Source organism: Phaseolus vulgaris, chromosome 8 (assembly GCF_000499845.2).
Source record: "Phaseolus vulgaris cultivar G19833 chromosome 8, P. vulgaris v2.0, whole genome shotgun sequence".
NCBI classification, from domain to species: Eukaryota; Viridiplantae; Streptophyta; class Magnoliopsida; order Fabales; family Fabaceae; genus Phaseolus; species Phaseolus vulgaris.
The window spans coordinates 52,875,062-52,891,915 of NC_023752.2; the positions used below are offsets into that span (position 1 = coordinate 52,875,062).

The following is a 16,854-nucleotide window of genomic DNA, read 5'->3' on the forward strand; positions in this document are numbered from 1 at the left end:
ACATAAAGCTTATTAAAAAAATTATAAACCACTTTTACCAGTTATAATAAACTCTACCAAGATTTTCATATTTTTCAAGCCGAAAGAAATGCAAAAGCATTTGCACTTATTTGGAGGCTCTGCTACAGAGTCAGTGAATATAATACTGAAAACATGCAAGTACGCCACATAAACCTGCCTTAAAGGCCTATTTCAGTTTGTTTGCATAATTGTGCTAATCTGTCATTCGGCTGAATGGTCGCTACTTGCATAAGATTTTGACAGAATCAACATCAACCAAAGCTGTTTGGTAGGGCTAGTTACATAGATCCAATATCATACTTTGTTGTATTCAAAAAAATCATATTTTCAAAAAGAGCATTATGACATTTTAATAAGAAGCAAAAGAATAAAAATAACACCCCCATTTTAATATGTAAAGAATAAACTAAACAAGATATCCTCAATATATAGCAGAACCAAAACGATTAGTGGTTTTGTATTGTTTAGTGATAACTGAATCTTATTGCCAACCACAACTATTTACAGACTACACTATATATACATGGTGATGAGAGTTGGAAAGGCAAAACAAATGGATTCTACAACCCATGCTTCCAAATTAGGATCAAAATGCCCAACATAGAATAAAGGCTGAGGTCCAAACAAGGTGGGCATTATGAACAAACATAATATGCAAGCAAAAAGTATACCCCTCATTTGTGCTAAAGAGCACATACAGAAAAAGGGGAAACAAAACCCTCCACAAACTCTAGACCATAAAAGGCAAAAGGTTAAAGCTTAAAAAGGTGGCAGAACTCAGATGCATGAACATCAAAAACCCTGAAGAATATGTACACTACACTGTACATGGAACTCTCTTATTGGCATGCTCAGTCATTTTGCTTACTGAAAGCAAGGTGTGTCATCTTCAGGCATCAAGGGAGTCCTGCAAAGTGGGCATGTAATGTTCCAGTAGTCCAGCCACTTCTCCAAGCAAGCTTTGTGGAAGAGATGGCCGCACGATAAGCGGTTAATCTCCGATTCTAGTTCGAATTGAGTGAGACATACAGAACAGTCATGTTCAGGTCGTTTGCAGCAACACACACTGTCAAACCTGAGTGTTGGTGTCCGGCTTCTGAACTCTTCAATGTAACTCTCAGAGGGACTAAGATGGAATTCAAATGACTCAGGTGGAGTTTGGTAGGGATCTGGTGAAGAGGCAGAAGTGGTGGATGATGAAAGATGGATTCCAACAATGTGTAGGATTGTCCTAACAATGCCCTTAAATATGGAAATTGACAAGACAGTGTTCACCAGAAGAACACATAATACTCCTTCAGATGGCGCTGGCAGACTTGAGAGGCCCATTTTGATCAATGCTGAGAGTCCTTTAAGGATACCAAGTTACCAATAAAATTCTTGCAAGTTGCAACTGTTGAAGCTCAAAACTGAGCAAAGAAGACACACTGGATTCCCTTTGGATCAGGAAGAATCCACAAACATGAAAATGAGGAACCAAAAAGCAGGAAGAAACACCAAGTATGGAAACTCTGTTGGTTTCTTCTTAATATCTGGCCTGTAAACCCAACAAAGGAAATATTAGAACATTAAATACTCAAACAAAATTAAGAGAATGATTCATAAATAAGATAGTGAACAATCAAATAACAGATAGAAAGAACAAACATGTCAGGCTTAAATTCTAGCTATATATATAGCTGTCATAATTGTTGACTTCACAAGTTATTCAGCCAAAATAAAATATCCATATGAAAGTTTCTGACATAATAAATTGCAAGAAACACACACATATAATTGTCCCTTTTCTCAAGGGAAAGACCAGCTACACAGAAAAATTGAGACAAATCCAGAAACCTCACAATCCTGATTTGAATGAAAAACACATAAAAGAATAGGAACAAAAATTAAAATCCCAAGTAGCATGTGATACGTTGCAAAATTTCCAGATTGAAAATTGAGAATACGGAATTAAATAGCAAGCATTCGATTGGTGGCTTCATCATCAACGAGATCTAACACAAACCACATCATCAGGGAGAAATATTTTGATCAAAACCAAAACAATTTTTTGATTAAAAAGTAAAAGGAAAATAAAATTCAGAACTTCACATGTCCTCAGCAAACTACCCCAGACCCAACACACGATCTAGCAATTTCGAACACAAACACATAATTCCCAAAAGACCCAGAGAAGAAAATTGAAAACCCAGAAGAAAAAGAACGCATTTTGATGAGACTTACGAAGTGGGTTTTGAAGATTACGGTTCTGGAAAGATGGAAAATCCGTAATTTCTTCTCTCTTTGCTTTATAGATAGAAGAAGAACCCCACCATCTCAGGGACTCATTATTGGCAACAACACCCAGTGCCTTAACCATGGTTACACGTTACCTCATTCCTAAGGATACATCCATTAACTATGGTTAACAATTTCTTTTATATATATAAAAAAACTCGTAATCATAATGGGAAAACAGTTAGAAAAAAAAAGTGGGAAAGAGACAGAAAAGTTACAAGAAGCAGTATTTATGCAGTCATAATTTATGTTGGAGAATGAATCATATTAGCAGAGTTGAGAGGATAAAGTTAACTAATTTTTATTTTAAACCCTAAATAGTGTTCCATGCCATGTTTCCAATTTTGGATTGTTATACTTTATCCTTGTTTTCAGCCTCAATTTATGCTTACAGCAACTCAATTTTTTATTCTGTCACATGCTGTAATAATAAATTATAAACACTTTTAAAGATAAGATAAGTTATTAGATATTGTTTCATTATTAGTATTATTCATAATAAGTGTGCTCATTTTTAATAATCATTTTACACCATTAGTACAAAATTATTAACTCTTATTTTCACAAATAAGTTCATATCAATAATTATGATAAATCGATTTTACACCATTAGTACAAAATTATTAACTCTTATTTTCACAAATATGTTCTTGTTTGGTTCATACACTAAATATATATTTTTAGGACAAAAAAATTAATTTTGATTTATAATATTGTACGAAACTAATTATATACTTCCAAATTTTCCTCCCATAATTCAATATAAAAAGTTTATTTTCTATTTTGCTTGTTTCTACTTTTAGGATATTTTTTGCACATAGTGATGTGATTTTTTTAATATTTTTCAGTATTAAAGTTTCTTTCATAATTTTCTTCTTTAAAATTAAGTTTTAGCTTTTCTATTTTTCTCTTTTCAGCATTTGATATTTCTCGTTCAATTTTATTAATTAACTCGGAAAATCAATAAATATTTCTATAGTATTAACATATTCAAGTATATATTTTTTCTTCTTGATTTAATGTTAGTTACTTTTTATACACTTGTCATTTTTAATTTAGGACATTGTTCAGAAAAACGGTAATACTTTATAATAGAAAGCTTTTTTCCCTAGTTTGTCCTAATATACCTTCAGATTAATATAATGTTTAATAAAAAAATTAATAGTTAATAATAATAACAACATTTTTTCCTATTTTTATTTAACTTTTACTGCTTACTCAAATTATACATTAGTACTTTTAAATTATATCAACTTAACTATTTAGACGTCTCTTATAATTTAAATATTTTAATTTATATTTAAACTTTATGTAAATTAAAAAAATCTAAATTTAAATTTAAAAATAATTTTTCAAAGTACAAAATGCTTGCTGAGAATGCCAATGGATGTAAAATCATAAAAGTACAAATAATTTGGCCAAACACCATGAGAAAGAAAAGAAAAAGATAAATTCGATTTAAGAAAATGTTAAACCCTCTTATTTTCATTTCCTTCCCTCCCATTTTTAAATATTTCTACAAATAAAATATATGAAAAAAATTATTGTTCTCACAAAGGGGAAGAATAGGAACAATTGAAAGAAAACTCATCAAAATGCTAACACACAATCATAAGGTTTGCTGATAAAAAAAACACGATCATAAGGTTGTTCTGTAACATTATTCTTTTCAGAAGTGGCATACAATTGAAGCAAAAATGCCATGTAGTTGAAGTGTATCAATGGCACTCAAATAAAATACAAACAAAACTGTTACAAATGTTCAATATAGAACGTTTTGTAATCAAAATTATAAATAGCAGCATCCTATTCTATACATAAATAACCTTCAAATTTACAATTTGTCATACCTAAGGAACTGTTGGGTCATTACACCTCTAACTGCATATATGTATATTCTGCACAATACATGGCAAAGAGAGGGACAAAATATTACAGCCTACAACAGAGTAGAACATTGTCTAGAATTTATCAAATTGAGCCACTTATCATGCCATCATAGGCACTTGTACATGTGACTTAGGATCAGTGAGGAGTTGACATAAAATATGACAAACTATGAGCAAGATCATGGCCGAGGACTAAAAGAATTTTGCATTAGATTAGAATGAAGAAGCAGGATTTGCCAAGTTAAACAGAAGGGCAATCAAAATTCATGACACATTGTCAAAAGGGGGCAGTTTGTGATGCTGTCGTGTCAGCAGAAATTGCAACCGGGTGTCCATTGCAGTGAAGGACACAACCTGCTCCTGAGCTTACACTGTCTGTTCATTGTAATAGGGCCTGCTTACAATCTTCTTCCCCTTTCAGAAAATCTATGCCCCTGTGATCAAATCAGACAGTTTGTCACTGCATGGATAAAGAATGTATCAAATTTCATCCATTTTTTCAGGTAAGAGTTACTGTTTTCTTTGCAACTATACGGGTGTTTTGTTTCCTTTTATAGAACATGGTTAAAAGTTGTACACTCAGAAGCTTCTGGTTTGGCTCAAAGGGTCATAGTCATAGACATCACCGGCTTTAACAAATCGGCCCTTCACACGCCTTCTGACATCAGCCCTAGCCTTGCGAGAGGCATACCTTACTTTCTTCTCGAACCTATTCAGATAACCAAAATTGATGTTAAACCACCAACAGAGCAACCAAGCCTTAACATTTAGAAATAAATCAAATCCAGTAATAAGCATTTAGTTATATTGCTAAAGCTAGCAAACTAAACTAAAGAAACTAGTGACAAAATATCTTTAATTGGCAGATCAGATTGTGTTCAATCTAGCCTCAGCAATATCATGCACTAAATTTGGAAACAACCATTTGCATAACTAGTGTGCCTTTATTTTGGTAGAAAGCTCCGGTACCTGATTATTTCATCAATACAGCCTTGACATTTCAGGGTACTGGGAAATGAAAGTGTAAAGAGAAGGGTAACTTGGCTTGTTAAGCTGGTCAATAACATGACAAAACCGGAGGTATGTGGTGCCAACAAAAAGCCATAAAATAATGTGAACCAGACATGGGGATCTTCTATTGGATGAATGGTAATACAAATCAAAGATTTAGAAAGAAATGTAAATGCGAGGATAAGACAATCGCCTATTGAGAACAAAATGACAAAACTTGGCTAAGGTAGTTTGGTCACCTACGAGATTATTAGTAGAGTAAAGGACAGGTCCATAAAACATCTATGCAGGCAAAAGTGGACAGAATTTAACATGAATAATTGTATTAATCGAATACAAGACCAGAGATATTTTATAATGTACATAAAAAGCTGCAATCTATAATTTCTTAAAAGAAATTGAGTAGTCCCAATTCCCCCTTCAATCTGTCCCTGTATAGAGGTTCCGCCTAATAGGATAAGGGTCTGTTGCTGTTATTGTCATAAATTCAGACTCAAATTAATAGTCCCGTGTAGAGACCAGAATAAAGTCCTGTACTTTTATGTCAACCAAGAACCAATAGTATTATGGTGTCAACACCTTTGGCTAAAGTAAAGAAAAAGAAAAAGTATATTTTTCGAGAGCTTTAAAAGGTCTCCCTAAGGTAGTCATTTTATATACAGCAGATCTGTGTAATACAATGATGAGAAATGAAAGAGTAAAAAACAAGTACTCCTAGCTAGGTACAACCCAAATTAGCTTTTGAATAAAGCTTACTTAGCCTACTCTGAAGCCATTTTAACACTTCCCCTCAAGTTGGAGCATATAGATTGTATGTTGATAAGTGCCAATATTTAGTAAATTTTACATGATAAAATTGGGTCACTTTTGGTCTTAATTGTTGTTTGAGATAGCAATCACCCCGAATTTGAGAATTATTGAATCCAAATATATGTTCATGAGTCATGAGATAAATGGAGTCATTTAATCCCAATTTTATACAAAATTTCAGGTAATTAAGTATGGAGGAAGGAGAGGATTGGAAGATGCATTAAGTAATCAGGAAAAGATATATAAGAGGAGCTTTTGCACAATTCTCACTCAAGCTAGAACATGTTCACTTGAGTGAGAACTATTCAGAGACAAAGAAGCCTTGTAGTGAAAATCTCGTTCAAGTGAGAATCAGCTCACTTAAGCGAGAGTTGTCCATAGAGTGGGTGATTTTCAGTCATTCTCACTCATACGAGAATTGGCTCACTTGAGCAAGAAGAATTTTCTTCATGTTGAAGTATTCTTCTTGTCTGAGCAAGAATCGGTTGGCTCAAGCGATAATTCATTAATCCAAATAAAGAACAGAGTCAAAACAAAGAAAAGGAGTGAAAAAACAAATACACTGCTCTGGAAGCTTTGGATCAGTGAAGAGAGAAAGAAGCTCATATCATATTTTTTTCCACATCTTATCCAATCTTAGGGTTCATAATGTTGGATAATTTGCTAAATACCTGAGGAATCAGTGTTTAAGAAATTTTTCTTATGAATTTCATACTTGAGGAATCAGTATGAATGAATTAATATGTTGCATCAATACCAATAGTTCTGAATATTATATATATATATATCTTTTTATCAATCCATAATAAAAATGAGTAAGATAGATGAAGTTCAATCCCAATCTCTTTAACTGAATTTTCTTGTTAAGTTACTTTTTTACTCTTTAATATTCATATGCAAAGTGACTTTTGTACTTTCAATTCATCATGAACAAACCCACTCTCCATGTTCATATACTTAGTGAGCATTGAAACACAATTTTAATTGAAATTGTTCCTCGTGGGTTCGACACTCGTACTTCAAATTATTATACTATAGTTGATATGGGTACATTTTCAGATAATCAACAAGTATCATATGTACCAAACTGAGAACAAATAAATTCAATCAAAAGTTCTCTCAATGACTTTGTCAACACATTTGTAAGTTGATCATTGGATCCGACAAAATTCGGTACCAATTTCCTTGGATAGCAACTTTTATTGATAGTCGATCTTTATGTGTTTAGTCAACATAGGATTAGAAGTAATGAGTTGTTTGATCATCACAATACATCTTCATTTGCCGAATTTCACAAAATCTAATTCTAAGAGGAACTACTTTACCGACACAAACTCACAAGTGAGAGATGTCATTGCCTTGTACTTAGCCTCAGAAATTGATCGCACAACTACATTTTGTTTCTTGTTTTTCCAAGAAATAATATTTTCTTCAATGAAAACACAATATCTTGTTATAAAGCATTTGTCCCTAGAAGAACATGGCCACAGGAGAACCTGCCCAATTAGCATCACAATACCCAAAGATTTGTGTATTATTCCCTTTATCTTCATAGAGTAGATCTTGTCCCAGAGCCTTTTTTAGGTATCTTAGGATACGAATGACAACATTTTAATGATCAATACAAGGAGTCTGCATGAACTGACTCAATACCAACTGCAAAAGACAATTTGGTTTAGTAATATTCAGATAAATAATTTTTCCAACTAGTCTTCTATATCTTTTAGGATCAGAGAAAGCTTCACCCTATTTTGGCATTAATTTTTGATTTGGAATTATAGGACTATTCACTGGCTTACAATCGATCATACTTGTCTATTTTAAGATATTTAGAGCATATTTCCTTTAAAAATTACAACACCTTCCTTAATTGGACTACTTTAAAGCCCAAAAACTATTTGAGACTTCCAAGAGCTTTAGTCTGAAAACGATTGCATAAGTGTTCCTTTAGTTGAGAGATTCTCGCAGCAGCATTCCCAGTAATGACTATATCATCAACATACATTATTAAGTACACACATTTTCTAAGGGAGGTATGACAGCAGAAAACTGAATGATCTATTTCACTGTGTTTCAGTCCAAAGGCTTGAACTGAACTTTCCTAACCAAGCACGTGGAGATTTCTTGAGACCAAGGAGAGAGTGATGCAATTTATAAATCGGATCAAACTCTCCTTATGCAACAAACCTGAGAGGTTGCAACATGTAGACTTCTTCCTCTAGATCGCCATAAAGAGAAAAACTTTTAATATCCAATTGATGAAGAGGCCAATGATGAATGGCTTCCATGACAAGGAAAAGACGAACAATGGTAATTTTGGTCACCAGAGAGAAAGTATCATTGCAATCGAGCTTATATATCTAAATGTATCATTTGGTCACCAATCAAGTTTTTAGGCAACCAAGTTTAGCATTAGGTCTAACTTAAATGATATAGACCCTACAACAATGACTCATTATTTTATAATATGTACATTGAGGACATCATCTACCCCACATCCTCTTCTAATTCCCTGACCCCCTCATCCACATGCAAATATCATGCTTGAAGATTCAGTGAATTCTTGAAGATTTCTACCTTTTAAGTGTTGTAACACGAAGAAGTTGTATTGTTAAACTTTCCATGGCAGGAATTGGAATTTCTTGACAAGTTAGGATTTGATACCTAATATGATCAAAATCTAAGTTCATTACATGAAGGACCATAACCATATAAAATTTTGTCCAACTTTTATTGATTTCTTCTAGGGAATCAACTTATATAAACATCTTTAGTTCTTCAACAGCAGATTGACTGTCGGCAATAAAAACCATCATATCATGATCTGCTTGTTTAAGAGATGCTAGCTTATGGGTAGAATCATACACACACGGAATGTTGTTTGCAAAGATACCTTGAGCCTTCTTTCAAAAGGTTGAGCAAGTTTCGAAAGTTCTAAGGGTTCCCAACATATTGGGTTCCATTCATTGCCACAATAGAGCACAAAGTTGAAAATCCAGCTTTTTTCCTTGTGCAGAGTTTTTAGATGAGATCTCATCTACATTCTTTTCAAGTGATCATGAACCCTTGGCCAAGAAACCAAAGTTCCACAGAGGTTGCCCAAGATAAATAATTTTTTCTATTAAACTTTTCTTAAATGTTCCTGCGATGGGAAGGCGGGGAGTGGGTTTTGTGCACTTGAGCTACAGGGGAAAGAAGGTAGCACATGGAGGTGAGTTTGGATGTTTCTAATGATGGGACCGATGAAGTTGGCCACCACTCAGGGAGACAATCCAGATCCGATGGTCATCAGACAAAACTGAACAGCCAGTGGTGACAACGGATCCAAACAAGATAAGGATAAGCAAAGCAAGATCAACCAGCTCTGATACCAACTTCAGAAAATAAAGAAAAAGAGAAAGTATATTTTTTGAGAGCTTTAAAAGGTCTCCCTTAGGTAGTCATACTTATATACAGCATATTTATAGGTACTACCCAAAACAGATTTTGAATAAAGCTTACTTAGCCTATTCTAAAAACTATATTATTAATATAATCAGCACATTAACTTACTTCCGGGTCTTCTTCTTTTCCTTATAGCGCATTACAGCATTGCTACGGTTGGCAGAATGCAGAGAACTCTCAGGGCAAGGAGGACACCAGGGAGGCTCTCCCATAAGAAGCATTGAAGAAGCATCACAGTCTTGATAGTCACCAGCACTTTCTTTTGTAACACCAGAAAAAGAAATGTTTGATTGAGATTGCCTTCCCGTAAAACAAACAATTGGTTCAGTTTTTGTACTCAACATTGAATCTGCAGATGCTGCATTGCTGCATGCTGATTGGATAGCATTGACCAACCCAGCAGATGATCCCTAGAAAGTAGAAAAAAAAATTAGACATGATATTAAATATGTAACCGAAGATGTAAGATCATTCAACTCAGCCCACAAAAGAAACTATTTTTTTCTATCTATTGACTAATAAAACTTCCACATTACAAGCAAAGGTAGTGGAAAGAAAGATCCCATTACTCCAAATATAAGTAAACCTTCACATAAATAAAGGAGATTTAAGGAATTAAAATACACCTATATATTCTACCCAAAAGAAAAGAAACATGTATATATTTTTCATTATTTCTGCTACTACTTTTTGGGAAAATAGAGTCCAGGCAATCAGGACTAAACCTCAGCACTTTGGAAAATCAGTTTGTACATACTGCAGATTAGTGTATAATTTACAAAAAATTGATTACAGAATGAAGATAGCTGAAACTATCATTGAGGAGAGTAGATTTCATGGATTTTTGCCATGGAAATGGGGGTGAGAGAGACCGATAAGGACTTCGGAGAAAGTTACTAAAAGGAATTCCATCATAGAAAATACTCTTCTAGTCTCATATACAAGAAACAAACGAGGACATTTTTTTTGTCCCTTTTATTGGAAACACTGGACCATTTTCAAATCTATTAATTTTTAATTTCTTTTCATACCCTTAATTTCTTGTAAAGTCTATTAATGAGATATGTGTTCATTTCGTATGAAAGTGGATCCATTAATTGAGTTAATAACAAAACAAGTCACACCCATTAGTTGAAAATTTATTTCTTGAATTACGATATTCATTAAGATAGCAAGACATTCATTATGAATCATTTCCTCATGCAAATAAGATATTCATTATTGCCAGTATCATCACGGGGATAACAAGACACGGTATACACAAGTGAACAGGCTAAAGAATGGTTGAAAAGTGTAAAATTTAAAGACACTAAAATTCATAGATGCACAACTCAACAACAATAAACGGTTCAGTTATATGAAATATTAGCTGATGATCGAAGAATAATAATAGAAAAAACAATTTTATTGCAGGAATGGAAGGTGAGATTTTAGTACCTCAGCAACAACAGCACCCTGACAGTGAGATTCACCAACACTAGCAGACATGTCTTTTGCCTCAAATAAGCTCTCAAATCCACCATTTTCGAAAAGCTCTTCAGAATGACTGAGAGCCATCCCAAAAAGTTCCTCGTAGTTCTCAAGTTCTAGATCCACTTCATCCATGATGAAATCATCATATAGATTATCATCTTCACATATCCCAGAATTTTTTTTCCCAGGACAGTACAACTGCAGATTCATCATGTGGTGATTAACTAAGTTAATAGATGAAACAACAATATAGAAATCTAAGGAAGGATTGTGCAAATAATTTCAATAAAAAGATAAAAGTTGGAAGAATCAAATATAATGGCCTTGTAGTTAACATGTAACCATCAATGTACGCAAGCTACAAGGCTATTGTATTTTCGCAAGCACATCATTATGTCCTTACCTTGTACTGTAATCAAGTTGCATATACAGATATCCAACTCTAATAGATAAGGTGCTATTATCCATGTAAAGAAACTACAAGGACAATATTCATATTATTTGCATACCACTCATCATTTTGTTTCCCTTGTCTTCAAAACCCATGAAAGAGGAAAACCTTGGTACTTTTAAATGTAGAACTGAATAAGAATGTAGGTACAGATACAACAGCGACCAAACCAAATTAATGTATGATATAGACTAGGAAATCATAATTAAACATTTTTCAAATTAAATTGGCTACTGTTGCATGCACAGAAGGTATCTAAAAGAGAAAAAATATTTTGAAAGTTCAGTTGTTCCTGGTTTGAGTTCAATCTAACAATAAATCAGGAAAGCTGAGATTTGTGTGAACTGAAAACAAAATATAGTTTTGGCCAAGAAACAGCATATAGGCAGAATCAAAGCAAGTTGGTTTCAAATGATGTTATAGTCATCTAGAAAATGAATGATAAATCAATCACAATTTAAAAATGATTTAGCCAAAAAAAAAGGCAGACGATGAGAAACTACTTAGGAATCATTACCAGATAGTTTAGCTATTTATGTCATGGATTCTGCAGTAAAACCTCTATATCAAAACCATATAATAATTTTCAAAAAGAACTCATTCCTTGCAAGCATGTAATTTCATCCACTGTTTCATTGTTAGAATGTCCACACCTACTGTCATCATAACAGGAATAGTACCAATATCATTTCTTTTTTGAAAACATTCATAAAGAGGACAATTTCTACTTTTGGTTCATCATGGAACAATGCTTCTATATTTCAAATGTGGTTGCATTGGATTGTCATAACTTTTTTAAGGGTTTGGAAACTTCAGGAGTATTGAATATGGATACATACCGTATCTAATAAATGTAATATATATGTGCATCATAGACAGAAGAAAACTGTTGGGAAATCATGACCATAGATGGACATTCTAACAATTGAACAGTAGATGAAATCTCATGCTTGCAAGGAATGAGTTCTTTTTGTTCATTATTATGTGGCTTTGCTATAAGTGGAAAAAACAAACCATCCAACAAATTTACACAAAGAATCCATTTCTTGCAACCTTGCAATTTTGTTCACTCTCTGCAGTTGCTAGAATATCCATCAAATTCAGTACAGTTGTAAATTTGGGACACAAATGAAAACATGTGATTATACCTTGGGCATACATTCATTGCCAGGCCCAGGTGGCTGGTCCAGAATACGAGGTTCTGAGCCTGACACAGGTATTGAAGATGTGCCGGCCCAAAATTTAACCTTGGTGGGTAGATCTGTCACTTGAGCTGAACCAGACACATTCTGCCCTTCTGGAGGAACCAAATCACTCTTGTTGCCATTCTCATTAATGCTCATCAAACCCAGTTCCTGCTCACACGCTTCACCCATAGAAGGGATATCTAAGAAAAAGGACCATATTGAAGAAAATTCTGCAGCTGAAGGGCAGCCAGAGTAGCAATTGATTGTCTGCCTCTTGTGTGTCGAAGAAGTCGGTGAGGAACCATGAGCCAACCAATCACAGTTCTGACAAAGTGAAATTTTCTCTTCATCACACCTCACAAAAGCAGGTTGTAAATTACATCTCTCACATAGAAGGTTTCTCGAATGACGCCTAGATAGGGCATTAGCAGAATGAACATTTCGATCACACGACAAACATAAGCATGCAGCATCACTGCGGCAGTACACCAATGACCTCTGGTCTCCACAAAAATCACATAAATAACCCATCTTTAAACTGTCTCTTTGTTTGTTCCTGAATCTGAAAAATTCTCAGTTATTAATTACATCTACCAAAACTGCAACAGAAGATCCTTCTCATCCAACGATTTTGAAATCAAACCGAGCTATATCATAGAACTTACAAGCTGTTGGAAAATGTGATACTGATGAAGGAAGCTACAATTCAGTTCTGTAAATTCAGCTGCTGCAAAGAGGTAATAAGTAAGCATTTTGATAAGAATTGATACCAACTTAGTAATATGAAGAGAAAGAAAAATGAAAAGGGAATTCCAATGCAAACTCTGAACAATGTAATAGAACTGGGATGAAACAGTATGAAAACATAGAGCCAAGATCAAAAATTGTAGATTAGAGAGCCAACTCAAAGAGAGAAAAAAAGGTAAAAAAAAATAACAAATTTGTTTGACAAACAAACTGGTAAAAGTATCTCACAGCAGCAAGCAACTACACAACAGCACACAATTATTTCTAAAGAAGATTGATAAAAAGATAAAACTAAATTAAATCATAAATAATTAAAACAGCATTAGCTAATAACAAGAAAGAATTTCCAAAGGAAAATACAGGTTTAGATTTAGAAAATAAAAAAATAAAAAATATATATACAACCGAGGTTTTCAGGCAAAAGAACCAACCAGACTTCTTTTTCTGTTAAGAAAAATCGCATTTTTATAAAAAAATATAGTAGTAGGATACTTAGTAAATAAAAGTTAACTGGAATTTCAACAGAATTATGAATAGCAGATCAATTATCAACCAACAAGAAGTCAGAAAAATCTCCAAAACATCATCACATAAACCAAGAAAACACAAGAGGAGGCAGAAATAGCAAATCAATCAAATCCAATTACCCGTTTATCAAAATTCTCAACTTTTCCTTATCTTAATCTCCCAGAAAAGTCTTCAGGCCAGAAAAACACGAACTTTGAAAACAAAAAAAAGCACTTTTTCAATAATAAAAAAAAGAAAAGAAGACATGTATTTGTACGAGAGATGGAACAGGGAGGAGGGAGAGATCGAAGGCAAGAAAATTACCATACGGCAAGAAAGACAGAGAGGACAAGATCGGTAAGGAAAAGGGGTTTGTTGCTTTTTTCAGAAAAACAATATAAAAATAATATTTTTATGCAAAAATTGAAAGCAAAGGAACCCTAGAGGTGGAAGCTGGACTTTTGAAGAGAACAAGCACAGACCCTTTTGTGTGTGTGATTCTCTCTCCTCTGCTCTGTTCAGATAGATAGGAATAGGTAGATTTTAGATTAGATATGATGGGGAGGGTTGGTGTACGTGTGAGTGTGAGAAGAGAATAATAATGCAGTGGAAGGGTTCATTTGTGTGATGTGTGTATTGTAGGTAATGTGACATGAGCAATGCAAGGAAAAGTGTTAGTAGATAAAAAGTGCAAAACAAAAGAGTAAAAAACTTGAATTGCAAGTGGGACCATGTCTCTTTCCCAGTGAAAGCAAAAGGTTCAGTATTTATTTATTATTATTAGGCCACACCCCTTTTCCTTCGTCCTTGGTCCACCCCTTCATGCCATGACACACAAAAAAACACTGTTGCTTTTACCACCACAGTTGCTGATTCTGCATAACATGGTAGTGCCACTGTAGTAACAATACAAGGTAAGAACAGTGTTGTTGTTATTGGTTCCATTTTTTATTGTGTTAAATGCTAAAAGAGCATTATTAGTTGTCGTACAGAGGATGAACTTTTTGCTAAAAAGTGCGTCACATGTTGGATGAGGTGGACAGATAGGAGATTATTTTGTGACGCTTTTTCACAATCTGCTGCGCTTTTTCTGTTGCCTTTTCACACCTTCCTTTTAAAGCCTTTCCATGCATTTCCCTTCACTCTTTTCACAACTCTCTGCAACCATTTTTTTAATATCTTCTAAACATTATAAAAATAATTATAAACCATTTCTACTTTTTAATCCATCAAAATTGGAACCCAAAACAAAATAGAGCTTATTGATAAAAACTACGAAGTATCCACAACTTTATATATAACGTCTCACGATATCAACAAATTGTTTTTATTCTGCCAAAAATATAAAAGAAAGCTACAATTATTTGTTGTATTGATATTACTCGGCTGATTATAAATTGCACTATTTTGTATAAACCAATACAGATTAACAAAATATCTCGTGATTTTGACGTATTCTAATGTATGTATTATCTTGACAAATAATTTTTTTAAGAGATTTTTATTAAAATAATTAGATTTCTGTTTCTTTAATTTTTTATTTAAAAAAAATAGATTTAAATCAATTTTAAATTTAATAAATAAATCTTGATCCAGTTCCGTTAAACTGAAAATAAATATTTTTAATATAAGTAATAACTTTTAAAATAATCTCAAACAAGATTTGATTAAAAAAAACAAAAAATAAAATACTAATTTTTAAGATAAACATATTAGATAAATTTTATTGATAGTATTTAAAAAAATACAGACAGATTCACTCCTTATTAAGTAAGTAATTTAAAGGTATAATTACCTTTTTCGTCTCAATGATTTTTAAAAGGTATGTAATTTGGTCTTTTATGTTAAATTTTTACAAATGGCATTACTAATGATGTTTTGGCACACACAATGTCATTAATATGCAAATGTGGATTGTACACGTAGGCACCAACTTTTAGGGTTTTTTCTTCTTCCCTCCATCCATTCTCCCCCCTCCACACCCTTCACCCTCACTGCTTTGATTTTGGACCGAAAGTAGTGGTGATTTAGCAATCAAACCCCTAACTTGTTGGCTATGAGCAATGGTACCAGTTGGAGGAATATTCCTAGCACGAGAAATACCTTCAAAGAAAAAAGCATTCATTGATTCACATAATAATCACAATAACTTATAAAACATCAACCCGAAATTAGGGATCAAAAGTGTTTTCCCCTTCGCTGATTTTAAGGTTTCGTCTCAATGATCGATCAAAGTGTTTCCTCCTTCTTCAATTTTAGGGTTTTCTGACCTTCATGATCTTCACAACCTTCACAATGGATTGTCCCTCATGATGGTTAGAGAGCTTTAATAGAGCGAAAACTGCGTTCTCTTGTGGACTTATCGTCAGACACAGAGGCTAAAAGTTCTAGTAGAGGAGGCACTGTTCCTACTTCAATCAAACAAGTCTTATTGAAAATGTTGGTTCTAACAAGCACACGAATCTCGTACGTGGCCTTCTGCTTTTGTTCTTGCATTTCGAACATCAGCCTCCACGTCAAGAACCATGCCAGGATATATTTAGAGTGTTTAGAAAGTTAAAATATAATGTGATTGAATGGTGTGTTGACGTGTTAAATGAAGTATGCATTGAGGTGAAAGTGTGATCTAGACATAGTATTTTCAGGAAAGGAAATACCGTGTTGAGATTAGTTAAGGTGTATTGATATGTGAGTATCCTGTGAATGAGACGATTCTGACTCTACTAATATAACATAATCATATAGATGAAGTTAATCAATTAGTGAGAGTCGAAGAAGGATGTTCGTTTGACTGAGTCTGAGATTTGAAAGAACTAATCATAGCATACCGTATGGATTTCCATTGTCATATGAGATAATGAGATATTGAGATGATTATGCGCATGATTGTGTGGATTCACAATGAGTAATATGGTGAGTAGTATGATAGGTGCAGGTCTCTGGATGTTAATTTCAATACACGAGTCTTCCGAAAGTAAAGTAAAGTATCTGAGTAATAGAAATCTGACAGGAATAATACGGGTGATGAATGTGATAA

General features: G+C 33.6%; 2 protein-coding genes across 13 annotated transcripts; both read right to left on the reverse strand.

The window, feature by feature from the left end:
* Positions 1-474: 474 nt before the first annotated feature.
* On the reverse strand, positions 475-1,492 carry LOC137825697 (probable E3 ubiquitin-protein ligase XERICO). Its single transcript, XM_068631433.1, has one exon. The coding sequence runs from the start codon at positions 1,348-1,350 to the stop codon at positions 886-888; it is 465 nt and encodes a 154-aa protein (XP_068487534.1). The 5' UTR covers positions 1,351-1,492; the 3' UTR covers positions 475-885.
* A 2,453-nt stretch (positions 1,493-3,945) lies between these two features.
* On the reverse strand, positions 3,946-14,471 carry LOC137823961 (zinc finger protein CONSTANS-LIKE 9-like). Of its 12 annotated transcripts, none has more exons than XM_068629351.1 (8): positions 14,142-14,425; positions 13,958-14,029; positions 13,229-13,290; positions 12,525-13,125; positions 10,890-11,123; positions 9,561-9,862; positions 4,765-4,896; positions 3,946-4,621 (listed from the first exon to the last, which is right to left on the reverse strand). In XM_068629351.1, exons 4-7 carry the CDS (start codon positions 13,092-13,094, stop codon positions 4,767-4,769), a joined length of 1,236 nt encoding a protein of 411 aa, XP_068485452.1. In that variant the 5' UTR covers positions 13,095-13,125; positions 13,229-13,290; positions 13,958-14,029; positions 14,142-14,425; the 3' UTR covers positions 3,946-4,621; positions 4,765-4,766. The 12 variants fall into 12 exon arrangements, with proteins under 12 accessions (XP_068485452.1, XP_068485453.1, XP_068485457.1 ...); XM_068629352.1 differs by having other exon boundaries at positions 13,229-13,287; positions 14,142-14,416; XM_068629356.1 differs by lacking the exon at positions 13,958-14,029 and having other exon boundaries at positions 14,300-14,461.
* Positions 14,472-16,854: the final 2,383 nt, after the last annotated feature.

What these genes read in the sequence shown, in the direction of transcription:
- LOC137823961 (XM_068629349.1), bottom strand. Translation starts at nt 13,094, where the DNA reads ATGGGTTATTTATGTGATTTTTGTGGAGACCAGAGGTCATTGGTGTAC. An exon ending in GCAATGAATGTATGCCCAAG is followed by an intron (nt 11,124 to 12,524) that starts GTATAATCACAT and finishes ATGAATCTGCAG; the next exon opens with TTGTACTGTCCTGGGAAAAA. An exon ending in AGGGTGCTGTTGTTGCTGAG is followed by an intron (nt 9,863 to 10,889) that starts GTACTAAAATCT and finishes TCTACTTTCTAG; the next exon opens with GGATCATCTGCTGGGTTGGT.
- LOC137825697 (XM_068631433.1), bottom strand. Translation starts at nt 1,350, where the DNA reads ATGGGCCTCTCAAGTCTGCCAGCGCCATCTGAAGGAGTATTATGTGTT.